The 13,150-nt window shown below is 37.7% G+C and overlaps 1 protein-coding gene across 1 annotated transcript in view; it reads right to left on the bottom strand.

Moving 5' to 3' along the window:
• SEL1L2 (SEL1L2 adaptor subunit of SYVN1 ubiquitin ligase) overlaps positions 1-13,150 on the bottom strand; it is a 74,890-nt gene that overhangs the window by 42,429 nt on the left and 19,311 nt on the right. The window contains exons 3-6 of the mRNA XM_064275766.1: positions 9,848-9,901; positions 4,468-4,527; positions 4,296-4,377; positions 2,965-3,119 (exon numbers count right to left, since the gene is read on the bottom strand). Of these exons, the coding sequence (XP_064131836.1) occupies positions 2,965-3,119; positions 4,296-4,377; positions 4,468-4,527; positions 9,848-9,901 (351 nt within the window). The remainder of the gene's footprint in view (positions 1-2,964; positions 3,120-4,295; positions 4,378-4,467; positions 4,528-9,847; positions 9,902-13,150) is intronic.

Here is a 13,150-nt window from a genome sequence, read left to right as displayed (position 1 = left end):
GCAAGCCCAGCCAAGATTAGCTGACCAGGCCCATTCCAGAAGAATTGCTCTGCCAAGTCTGGCCAAAATTTCTAACCTGTAAAAATTAAGAATTACATAAATAGCTATTATTTTAAGCCACCTAAATTTGGGGGTGGTTTGTGCAGCCTAAGCTAACTGATACACCAACCCAACAGTCTTGTGGTTTGAGATTTCGGCTGGAGCCCTCCATGCAAATTCAGCTTTACTTGTTGGGATCTCTAGATAGGAAGCATGAGGTCCAATCCATTATTAGAAAGTTAGAGTTGCAAGAATTCTGAGACATTATTTCACTCCTTCTTCTGCTTTATAAACTAGGAAGCTGAAATTTTAGAGTAGAGGTTTTTTGTTGCTCAGTCCAAGGAACTAAGGTTTAATGGAGAGAGCACAGGTTTTGAAGGCTGAAGGCCTGAGTTCAAATTCTGATTCTTAACAACCTTACTTCCCAGCTGTGAGACCTGAAGCAATTTACTTCATTTCTCCAGTTCCAGTGCCTCGTCTGTAAAGTAGAGATAATAAAACCTCAGTAAATGAGTTATAGTGTCGAAGGCGCTAGAACAATGCCTGGAACGTAGTGTCTGCTCCCTCTTTTCATTCCTACCTTTCAACGAAGATGAGGAAATGGTGGTGCAGGAAAGATAGTGGATCAACTCCCTCATTCAAGGCAACAGGAAACCCACAGAAGAGAATGCCTGGGATGATCCTTTATCCTGGGATTACCCCTCATTCTCATCTGAAGGCAGCTAACCGCTCCCATCTGGTCTTCATAGTAGCTGGAGCTGACCAAAAGTACTTAACTTTAAAGGGTCTTATTGGACTGTACAAAGATTGGTGTGTTCTCTCTATAGCTGCAAGGACTGTGAGGACGGTGCAGGACCGGGCAGTGTTTCGTTCTGTTGTACGTAGGGTCAATATGAGTCAAATGGACTCGATGGCACCCAACAACAGCTGAGGTTTGGATGCCTTCATATCCTGACCAATTTTGTATTCATGGAAAATGGTGAATTCTTCCCAGTTGTGAACCTCATTGTTAAAAAATGAAACTCATTGCAAGTTGAAACCTAACACTGGAGTAATATTGTTTACCCAGAATTTCTCACCTAAGAGTTAAAATGTTGGTTATGATTAGGATAGGAAAAAAATCTTAAAAGGCAAACAATTTGTTACGTATATATTTACTGGAATAAAAAAATATATAAAAAAGCTCAAGCCCTCCAATTGAGATGTCTCAGGATGTATATACTTAATTAAATTGCTGCTTATTTTACCACATTTTATAAAATTAACTTTGACATTTACCTAATGTTTACTGTATCTCATATAATACAAACTAGTGTACCAAAGCAAATATTCATAAAATAACAAATATAAAGTGAAATAGAAAGAAATAACAAATGAATCTTTTATGCAAAAGGCTTATAGTTATTTCTATTGCTTAGCCATTGGGACTATGAATAGGGTACGTGTCACTTTGAGACAATAAGCATGTAGCGTCTAGAAAATGACAAGGGCTTCAATTTCATCTTTTAAAAAGAACCCCAGTTACTTCCCTGGATTTATGATCATCTAGGGCCTTGAAACCACAATTAGAATCTAGACAAGACTTCATCCCATGACTCTGGCATCTTACTTAGGAGATCCTTTGTAGGCCAAGTTTATTTGCTTTTTTCTCCATTGTGAATTTGAATTGTTAATCAATCTTCTAACCTCACTGGGATAAGGTAAGGTTAAGCAAAATGATAGAAAGGAGCTTTGCAAATTTATAAAGATGGCTAATAAGCTTTCTAATTCTATCAAAAGCAGACTGTCCTCTGTACTAGCCAAACAGGGATGAGGCTGGTCCTCAGACTCCTTAGCAGGAATGTCCCAGGTGAACTTTTTGCACCTGGTCTTTGGGGAGGGAGAGTGTCTGAAGCCAGCAAGTGGGGGCATTCCTCTCAGCTCACAATACCCCAACAGTGTGTTTGTGTAGGAAGGGGTTAGGTTCAATTGGAACAAGGATACTTCTCTGTCCAAACTGCTCCATCCAAAGCCCCTACCCCTTTGCACCTGGAGGCAGGTAGGAAAAATGCTCTCTCTGGTTAGTTTTGTTCATCCTCAAAAGCTGGGAAGCAGATTTAACAGAGGTTACAACGATGTGCTTTCCCCAGCAACTCTTCCTGCTTCCTCTCTCCCTTTCACTTCCCCTGCCAGTCTCCCTCACGAAGTTCCCTCAGCCACCCTCTGTGGCTGAAGCTTGAAGTTGACTTACGTAGTAATCCTGATCTAGACCTTTCCTCCCAATTAGATGTAACTGTCCAAGAGATACCTAGGAACAATAATTTTTTGAAAATGATTTTAGCAGTAGTATTAATATAAACAAAGGAAAACATATTTACTGTTTGTTTTTGACAATAGTAAGTTGACTCAGTTTGATACAGTTGGCACGTCTTAAAAGAAACAGGAAAAAAGACTACATCTGTTATTGGTTACTAGGTTGTTGATGAGCATATGGCTTCTTTGGTGGTAGGATACCAACTTGTACAGTAATGCCTGTGCACATAATCCTATAAGTCTTAACTCTGAAAGTTCACACATATGCAGCCCCATTTCCAAAAGCAGAACATCTCTAGATCCTTGAGGGGTTCGTTCATATTAAAACAAGCATTGGATGTTGCTTTTTTCTAAATTAAAATCTAGGCTTTTTTTTTTTCAAAAGAAATTGTTAGGAGTAATTAAATGTAAAAAAAAAAAAAAAGCCATTACTATGGCAACTGACTCTCCCATAGACCTCAGGAACTGCAAGTGGCAGGGAACAAAACAGGAGGAGTAGGCCAGAGAGGAAGAGGTGTCTCTTCCCCTTCCCACCCATCTTGGACCATTGTTAACCCCTCCAGGACCCAGAGAGAACCAAGCCCCCTTGTAATTTTCATGTTCTAAAAATTCAAGATCTTCAGTATACATTACTTGTATCTGAACATCTCCTCTTTCTGCCAAAAATTTATAGTATTGATATATGTCCCAATCCAAAATCTCACTGTTAGAGCTCAGATTTTCAGGTCTTTCGGTGAGTCTCACTTTTTCCACTGGGATACCTTCAGTTTTTTCCAATTTGCCAGCAACTGTGAATAGATACAAGCCAGAGAATAGCCAGAATACACAACGTTGCAAGAGATAAAAGTCAACTTAGAGAAAACCCTGTTAGGCCTGCTCTTCTTAAATTGTGCAGAAATCTGGTCCACTAATAGGGAAGATCCCTGGAAAATTAAAATTTGTCGATTTTTGTTTATTTGGCCCTGAGAACAGGGCATGAAACCTAGTTATTCTTTGCAACCCATAGAAATATTTTACCAACATACATCAGACTGTACTGAAGATCTTGGTCCAGAAGGCTTAAGGAAAAGAGGAGAGGTTTAGGATCAGGTGACACCCTCTACCACTGACCTTCCCTGGAAATGAAACTAGAAAAGGAGAGTAATAACTGCTCCTTAATTGGTTTCTGTGGATAGTCTGAAAATGTAAAAATAAATCAGCTTGAATATACCTATCAAAGTGTACAGTCTGAAATATATACAGGATGATGCTAGTTTCATTAAGCATATGAAATGATCTTGTTACATAGAACATCTTAAATTCAAAAGTAGTTTCTTCCCTCCTTTTCTCAGATCCTAATAGTACCAAAGATGTGTGATTAGATGTCATTCTGATTACAGAAATTAATCAAATGGACTTGATCTTATTAATTTCTTGGAAGACTTTTAAAAATTCTAAGTTCAGAGATGTTGCAAGATGAAATGTCATACAGCTTTGAAAATGGTGCTTAGGAGCATATATTAACCCCATGCTCTACTTTGAATAGACAAAGAATAGGGGTTGAATTGTTCTCAAGTGTAGTGATAGAGATCTCCAAAGTTTGTGCCTTATATTTATTTCTTTAGGGATTTTTAACAAGTCATTTATATTCTAAATTTTAGAATTTGGAAAACTGCTTAATATTATTGTCGTTACATTCAAATTGTCAGTTTAAGGAATGAACATCACAAGAATAAGTAAAAGAGAATTGTTTGTGGATATATACTAAAAAAAAAAGATGAGTACAATCATTTAAAACCTTTGAAAAGTAACTAAAGAGGAACAAGAAACTCTACACTGTATTAAAAGAATTGCCTTATAACCCAAGTTAAAAGCATAGTTTTTAAAAATATTTTCATAAATTTATGTCAACTGGATTTACCTATTTATTTTTTAATTGCTTGCCAAATCTGTTTATCTTAAAATAAATTATGTGGATTACTCACTGTAGCCTGCCACCTTCTTGTAATGATTTAGGGCAACTTCGCAATTCTGTAGAACATTGATTCCTGACAAATACCTGTACCCCTAAAACACAGGCATATAAATTCTTAATATTATGACAATGCTGCATTTGTAACACACTTATTCAGGCCCCAAAATACTTAATTTACAAACCAAAATCATCTGGGACATCATGCTTCCTCCGGCACTTCCAAAGGTGTAATATATCAGTGCCTAAAAAAAAAAAAAAAAATATATATATACACACACACACACGTAGGTCAAAATTTAAATATTTTTGTTCCTAGCCCAGCAATGAACCTTGAGACACTCTAAAATAAATTTCAATTTTCACTCTCTTCCTCTATAAAGATGGCTGCAATGTATTGGGGGCTTAACAAGCTCTAGAGTCTGTGATAGGACGTTGTATATGATATTTCCTTTAATCATCACAAAAGCCCTATGAAGTAGATACTATCTACCTTCGATGAAAAATTTGGAATATGAGGACATTAAGAATCTTGTCCACTGCTTGTCCATTAGTTTGTCTTACTGTGGTGGCTTGCATGTTGCTGTGATGCTGGAAGCTATGCCACTGGTATTACAGATACTAGCAGGGTCACTCATGGTGGATACATTTTAGCAGAGCTTCCAGACTGAGGAAGATTAGGAAGAAAGATGTGACAATCTAATTCTGAAAAAAATTAGCAAGTGAAAACTTTATGAATAGCAGCAGCACATTGTCTGATACAGTGCCAGAAGGTGAGTCCCTCAGATTGGAAGGCACTCAAAGTACGACTGGGGAAGAGCTGCCCTAGAGTTGACCTTAATTAGGTGGATGGAGTAAAGCTTTTGGGACCTTAATTTGCTGATGTGGCACAACTCAAAATGAGAAGAAACAGCTGCAGACATCCATTAATAATCGGAACATGGAATGTATGAAGTATGAAACTAAGAAAATTGGAAGTCATCAAAAATAAAAAAGAACACATAAAGACTGACATCCCGGGCATTAGTGAGTTGAAATTGACCAGTATTGGCCATTTTGAATCAGGCAATCATATGGTCTACTGTGCTGGGAATGACAAATTGAAGAGCAACAGCGTCATATTCCTCATCAAAAAAAAAAAAAAAAAATCCAAGATCTATTCTGGAATCTCTGGTGGCATAGTGGTTAAGAGCTATGGCTGCTAACCAAAAGGTCAGTAGTTCAAATCCACCAGATGATCCTTGGAAACTGTATGGGGCAGTTCTACTCTGTCCTGTAGCTTTGCTTTGAGTCAGAAACAACTCCATGGCAATGAGATAATATACATATGCCTACCAGTAAAACCAGTTAATACTGCTATTATTCAAATTTACTCAACAATCACTAATGGCAAAGATGAAGACATGGAAGATTTTTCCCAAATTCTGCAGTCTGAAATTGATCAAACATGCAATCAAGATGCATTGATAATTACTGGTGATTAGAATACCAAAATTGGAAACAAAGAAAAAGGATTGATAATTGGAAAATATGGCCTTGGTGATAGAAATGCCACTGGAAATAGGATGATAGAATTTTGCAAGACCAACAGTTTATTAATTGCAAGTACCTTTTTTTCAACAACATAAATGGTGACTGACTATACACATGGACCTCACCGGATGGAATACATAGGAATCATATTGACTACATCTGTGGAAAGAGATGATGCAGAAGCTCTATGTCATCAGTCAAAAACAAAGCCAAGGGCCGAATGTGGAACAGACCATCAATTGCTCATATGCAAGTTTAAGCTGAAGCTGAAGAAAACTAAAACAAGTCCATGAGAGCCAAGGTAGGACCTTGAATATACTCCACCTGGGTTTAGAGACCATCTCAAGAACAATAGATTTGATACACTGAAAACCAGACGAGTTGTGGAATGACATCAAGGATATCATACATGGAGAAAGCAAAAAAACAAAAGCAAAATGCGCTGCTGTGGAGTCATTTCTGACTCATAACCACCCTATAGAACAGAGCAGAACTGCCCCATAGGGTTTCCAAAGAGCACTTGGTGGATTCAAAATGCTGACCTTTTGGTTAGCAGCCATAGTTCTTAACCACTACACCACCAGGGTTTCTGAAGGAAGCAAAAGGTCATTAAAAAGACAGAAAAGAAAGAAAAGACAAAAATGGATGTCAGAAGAGACTCTGAAATTTGATCTTGAAAATACAGTGGCTAAAGCAAACAGAAGAAATGATGAAGTAAAACAGCTAAACACAAGATTCCAACGGGCAACTCGAGAAGACAAAGTATTATGACGAATTGTGCAAAGACCTGGAGTCAGAAAACCAAAAGGGAAGAACACAACATTTACCAAGTCAAAAGAACTGAGGACATATTCAAGTCTCGAGCTGTGGATTCTATGGGTATGGGTAAAATATCGAACAACTCAGGAAGCATCAAAAAAAGATGGAAGGAATACAGAGTCACAGTACCAAATAGAATTGGTTGATGTTCAACCATTTCAGGAGGTAGCATATGATCAAGAACTGATGATACTGAAGGAAAAACTCCAAGCTGTACTGAAGTGAATGTCAAAAAACAGGGCTCCAGGAATTGGCGGAATACCAATTGAGATGTTTCAACAAATGGATGCAGCACTGGAGGTTCTTACTCCGTCTATGCCAAGAAATTTGGAAGACAGCTACCTGACCAACCTACTGGAAGGGATCCATATTTATGCGCATTCCAAAGAAAGGTGATCCACCAGAATATGGAAATTGTTGAACACTATAATCACACGCAAGTAAAATCTTGCTGAAGATAATTCAAAAATGGTTGCAGCAGTACATTGATAGGAAACTACCAGAAGTTCAAGCCAGATTCAGAAGAGTATGTAGAATGAGGGATATTACTGATGTCAGATGGGTCTTGGCTGAAAGCAGAGAGTACCTGAAAATGTTTACCTGTGTTTTATTGACTATAAAAAACCATTCAAATGTGTGGATCATAACAAACTATGGATAACATAGTGAAGAATGGGAATTCCAGAACACTTAATTGTGCTCATCAGGAACCTGTACATAGACCAAGAGGCAGTTGTTTGAACAGAACAATGGGATACTGTGTGGTTTAAAATTAGGAAAGGTATGCATCAGGGTTGTTTCTTTCACTACACTTATTCAATCTGTATGCTGAGCAAATAATACAAGAAGCTAGACTATATGAAGAAGAATGCAGCATCAGGATTGGAGGAAGACTTATTAACAACTTGCGATATTCAGATGACACAACCTTGCTTGCTGAAAGTGAAGAGGACTTGAACCCCTTTCTGATGAAGATCAAAGACCACAGCCTTCAGTATGAATTACACCTCAACATAAAGAAAACAAAAATTCTCACAACTGGACCAATAAGCAACATCATGATAAATGGAGAAAAGATTGAACTTGTCAAGAATTTCATCTTACTTGGGTCCACAATCAACACCCATGGAAACAGCATTAAAGAAATCAAACAGTGAATTGCGTTGGGCAAATCTTCTGCAAAAGACCTCTTTAAAGTGTTGAAAAGCAAAGATGGCACTTTGAGTACTAAGGTGCACCTGATCCACAACATCTTGAATTAAGGTGTTGGTGAGGAATATTGAATATACCATAGATGGCCAGAAAAATGAACAAATTTGTCTTGGAAGACGTATAGACAGAACGTTCCTAAGAAGCGAGAACGGCAAGACTATGTCTCACATACTTTGGACATGTTATCAGGACGAACCTAATCCTGGAGAAGGACATCATGCTTGCTAAAGTAGTGGGCCAGCAAAAATGAGGAATACCCTCAATGAGATGGATTGTCATAGTGGCTTCAACAATGGACTCAAACAAATGACTGTGAGGATGATGCAGGATTGGACTGTTTTTCATTCTGTTGTATGTTGGGTTGGTATGTGTTGGAACTGGCTCAATGACATCTAACAACAACAACAACAACAAGAAACTTGTGGTATTAGAACCCTGATTTTTCTCTGACTATTGAACTGGTGCTTTCAACCACCGTAAAGAATGATCCACTTTACTTAGAATGGATTCTTTATTCAATGTCTTTTTTTAAATATATATATTTTTAATTCTTTTTTTTGTGTGTGTGCTTTAGGTGAGCATTTACAGAGCAAATTAGTTTCTCATTAAACAATTAATACACATCTTGTTTTGTGACATTGGTTGCAAGCCAATGTGTCAACACTCTCCCCTTCTCAATCTCAGTTTCCCCATTTCCATTTGTTCAGTTTTCCTGCCCCTTTCTGCCCTTTTGTCTTTGCTTTTGGGCTGATGTGCCCATTTCGTCTCAAATATGTGGTTTAACTACATGTGTTATTTTTTATTTTACAGGCCTGTCTAATCTTTGGTTGAAAGGTGAACTTCAGGAGTGACTTCAGTACTGAGTTAAAAGGGTGTCTGGGAGCTATACTCTCGGGGTTTCTCCAGTCTCTGTCAGACCAGTAAGCCTGGTCTTCTTTCGTGAGTTAGGATTTTGTTCTACATTTTTCTCCCACTTCCTTCAGGACCCTTTGTTATGATCCCTGTCAAAGCAGCCAGTGGTGATAGCTGGGCACCATCTAGTTTTGAGGACTCAGTCTGGGAGAGACTGTGGTAGTTTCGGTCCATTCGTCCTTTGGACTAATCTTTCCCTTATTTCTTTGGTCTTCTTCATTCTCCTTTGCTCCAGACAGGATGGGACCAGTAGATAGTAGATGTATCTTAGATGGCCGCGTAAAAGCTTTTAAGACCCCAGATGCTACTCACCAAAGTAGGATGTAGGACATTTTCTTTATAAACTATGTTATGCCAGTTGAGCTTGATGTTCCTTGAGACTATGGTCTCCAGCCCTCAGCCCAGTAACTTGGTCCTTCAGGGAATTTGGATGTGTCTATAAAGCTTCTATGACTTTGCCTTGTTCAAGTTGTGCTGACTTCCACAGTATTGTGTACTGTCTTACCCTTCACCAAAGCTGCCACTTATCTATTGTCTAGTGTTTTCCCTCCCAACTTCTCCCCTCCCTCGTAACCATCAAAGATTGTTTCTTTCTGTGTGCAAAACCTTTCATTAGTTTTTTTACAATGGTAGTCTCATACAAGATTTGTCCTTTTGTGATTGACTTATGTCACTCAGCATAATGCCCTTCAAATTCATCCATGTTGTGAGATGTTTCGCAGATTCATCATTGTTCTTTATCATTAGGTAGTATTCCACTGTATGTATGTACCATAGTTTGTTTATCCATTCATCTATTGATGGACACTTAGGTTGTTTCTATTTTTTTGCTATTGTGAATAATGCTGTAATGAACATGGGTGCGTACATGTCTATTTGTATGATGGCTCTTATTTCTCCAGGATATATTCCTAGAAGTGAGATTGCTGGATTGTGTGGTATTTCTATTTCTAGCTTTTTAAGGAAGTGCCATATCATTTTCCAAAATGGTTATACCATTTTGCCTTTCCACCAGCAGTGCATAAGAGTTCCACCAATGTATTTAAAAAATGTCTTTTCAATGTTCTTGAAAAAACAAAATGGCCTTACCTTGGCTTGATCATATTCCACTCCTATTCCATAAGAAGATAAAAATCCTAAGGCCTAAACCCCAAAAGAGAAAGCAAAACTCAACAAATCCATTTATTTCACACTTATTCATATCTATATTGATAAAAACTGAAAAAACCTGTTGCTGTCCAGTCGATTCCGACTCATAGCGACCCTATAGGACAAAGTAGAACTGCCCCATAGAGATTCCAAGGAGCACCTGGTAGATTCGAACTGCAGACCTTTTGGTTAGCAGCTGTAGCACTTAACCCCTATGCCACCAGGCTTTCCTTATATGGATAAGGGATATTTTAAGTATTTGCTCCATAGTAATTTGCATTCTTAATTTATATCCTATACTATAACCAAAAAAAACAAAAAACAAAGTGTCTTTTTTACATTTTTTTTTTTTTTAATACTACAAGCATTTGGGGAAGGTTACAATAGTGGGAATTTTATACAGATATGTGAAAATAGACCAATGTTTACTGCACTTTAGTATAAATCATGATAATAAAACATTATAAGCCAAATGGTCCTTAAGTGCTTTCCTTTCTTGGCAATGAAAATTTTTCCTTCAATATTTTTGCATTTTTTGAACTTGAATATTTTTTCTTCATATTTTTAAAATAAGATATGGCCAATGTAAAAATTCATTATCCCAACCCTACACCAATAATATTTTGGTCTTTTCAAACCATTTTCTAAGCATTTACATAGGCTAAAAAACAAACAAACCTTGTTTCTTTGAGGTCTCTTCTGACTCATGGAGATCCCATGTGAACACAGTAGGACTGTGCTAAATAGGACTTTTAAGACTGTGACTTTTGGGAAGCAGGCAGCCAGGTCTTTTTTTCCAGGTGCCTTTGAGTGGCTTGGAATCACCAACCTTTTGCTTAGTAGTCAAATTTTTAACCATTTGCACCACCCAGGGACTCCTAAACATTCACAAATATCTATGTATATAGTTTTTATTTATTTTTGATTTTTTTAGGCTTCTCCCCACCTCCCCCGCCCACACACCGATCTGGAATTCCACTACTATAATCTACTAAATTTTCTTATATTCATGGGTTTATTTCTGGACTTCCTATTTCATTAGTTCTCAATCATGGCTGCTCAATGGAATCTCTTTAGAGCTTTTAGGAAACTGACTGTGATCCTATTTTGGGTGATTCTGATGCATTGAGTCTCAGAGTGAGGCCAGAGCCTCTAGGTTTTCAGAAAGCTCCACAGTGATTCTAATGAGCCTGCAGGTCTAGTCCAGCGCATCCCAAACTCTAATGTGCACAGGAGTCACCCCGGAATTTTGCAAAAATGTAGATTTAGATTCAGTAGGTTTGGAGTTAGACTCATGGTTCTGCATTTCTAAGTAGCACCTAGGGGATGTGCAGACCTCTGGTCTACGAACCACACTGTAACCCATAATTCACTTCTGTTTAGTTGATTCTGACTCACAGAGACCCTTTAGGAAAGAGTAGAATTGCCCCAAAGAGTTTCTACTACTGTAATCTTTATGGAAGCAGACTGCCACATGTTTCTCCTGCAGAGTGGCTGGTGGAGTTCAACCACCGACCTTTCAGTTAGCAGACAAGAGCTTAACCACAGCTCCACCAGGGCTCCTCGTAAATGGCAAAGGTCCAGTCGATTTGAAATTTTCTGGGACAAAACTGAATTGTGTTAGTCATTGTAGGATAAGATATAACTGATGCTTGATGAAGCAACTCTTCCCTCATTATTATTATTTTTCCCCCTAAAACATTTATATGCTATTCTTACACCTCAACCATTCTAGATAAATTTTAGTATGTTTTCCAAATATCATTAAAATGACATAAAGTGATTTTTTTACTTTATGTGAAAATATCACTTTATGTGACAGTATTTTCCCTGACCGTACATGCTGTGTGGACATACTGTAATTTAATAGCATAGTCATTTCCCTTTATTAGGCATTTAAGGCATTAGTAATTTTCAGCTGTTACTGAAAACACTGCAGTTCTTATACATGCACAGGTGTATTTTTCTAGGATAAATAAGTGGAACTGGAATTGCTGAGTAAAATTGGACATTCAGTGAACATTTTTGATAGGTTCTGCCAAACTATCCTCTTAAAAGGTTACAAAAATTTATGCCCCTACTATAAGTATGTGAAGTACCCATCCCGCCACCCTCAACAACAGGCAGCATCAATCGTTAATTTTTTAGTTTTATCAGCTGATGAATAAAAAATATCTTGTTGCTTTAATAGGATTCTGCAGATTACCAGTGAGTTTGAACACTTTTTCTTATTTATTGGCCATTTAATTTCTTCTGTCATTGGCCTGTCATCTCCTTTGCCCATTATTACTGGATTTATTTATATTTTCTTATTGATTTATAGCTTTTTCTATACTTTAAATATTGTCATTTGTTATATATTTGGTAAATATTTTCTCTCAGTCTTGCTGCTTATCACTGATGATACAGTGTTTCATTATACAAAAAATTGAAAGTTTTTATAGTAAAAATTGTCAAAATTTACTTATAGAATAAAACAAATATCAATAATAAATCCTCAGAGTTACTTCTCTGGAATATACCTGAGCCATCTGTTTTATGTTTGACATGGGTGAAGCTGCATATTATACGTATTCATAGTGCCTTCTCAGATTATGTGTTTATTAAGCTTCAGTTGAGTAGCCCTGGTGGCACAACATTAGGCTGCTAACCAAAAGGTTAGTTGTTGGAAACTACCAGCCACACCTTGGGGGAAAGATAAGGCAGTCTGCTTCTGTAAAGATTATAGCCTTAGAAGCCCTATGGGACAATTCTACTCTGTCTTATAGGATAGCTGTGAGTTAGAACCAACTGGACAGCAAGGAGCGGAAGCTGCTGTTTGTTGGGATGAAAAGAACACTCATTTGCACAGTAGAGGCCAAGATCAGCACTGCAAACTTGACTAATAATTGGAGGAAGGCAATAGAGGGAGAAGTGAAGAAAATACCATAATATATTCAACATGAGGTGAAATAAATGGCGCAGTGGTTAAGCTTTCAGCTGCTAACCAAAAGGTCGGCAGCTCTAATCCACCAGCTGCTTCTTGGAAACTCTATGGGGCAGTTCTACTCTGTCCTATAGGATTGCTATGAGTCAGAATTGACTCAATGGCAATGGATTTGTTTGTTCTGGTTTATTGGAAAAGATTGTGGGAGAGATTGCTGGCTGTCCCCCTGGTCTTCCCTTCTTCTAGAGAAAAGTGATTTGTATATGAGCAATAAAGACTATAAGAAGTTGATGATGTGGTAGGTCAAAAAAGCCAAT

This window comes from Loxodonta africana, chromosome 24 (assembly GCF_030014295.1).
Source record: "Loxodonta africana isolate mLoxAfr1 chromosome 24, mLoxAfr1.hap2, whole genome shotgun sequence".
NCBI classification, from domain to species: domain Eukaryota; kingdom Metazoa; phylum Chordata; class Mammalia; order Proboscidea; family Elephantidae; genus Loxodonta; species Loxodonta africana.
Note: the sequence above shows the minus strand (reverse complement) of the source record. Positions and strands in the feature narration are given on the sequence as shown.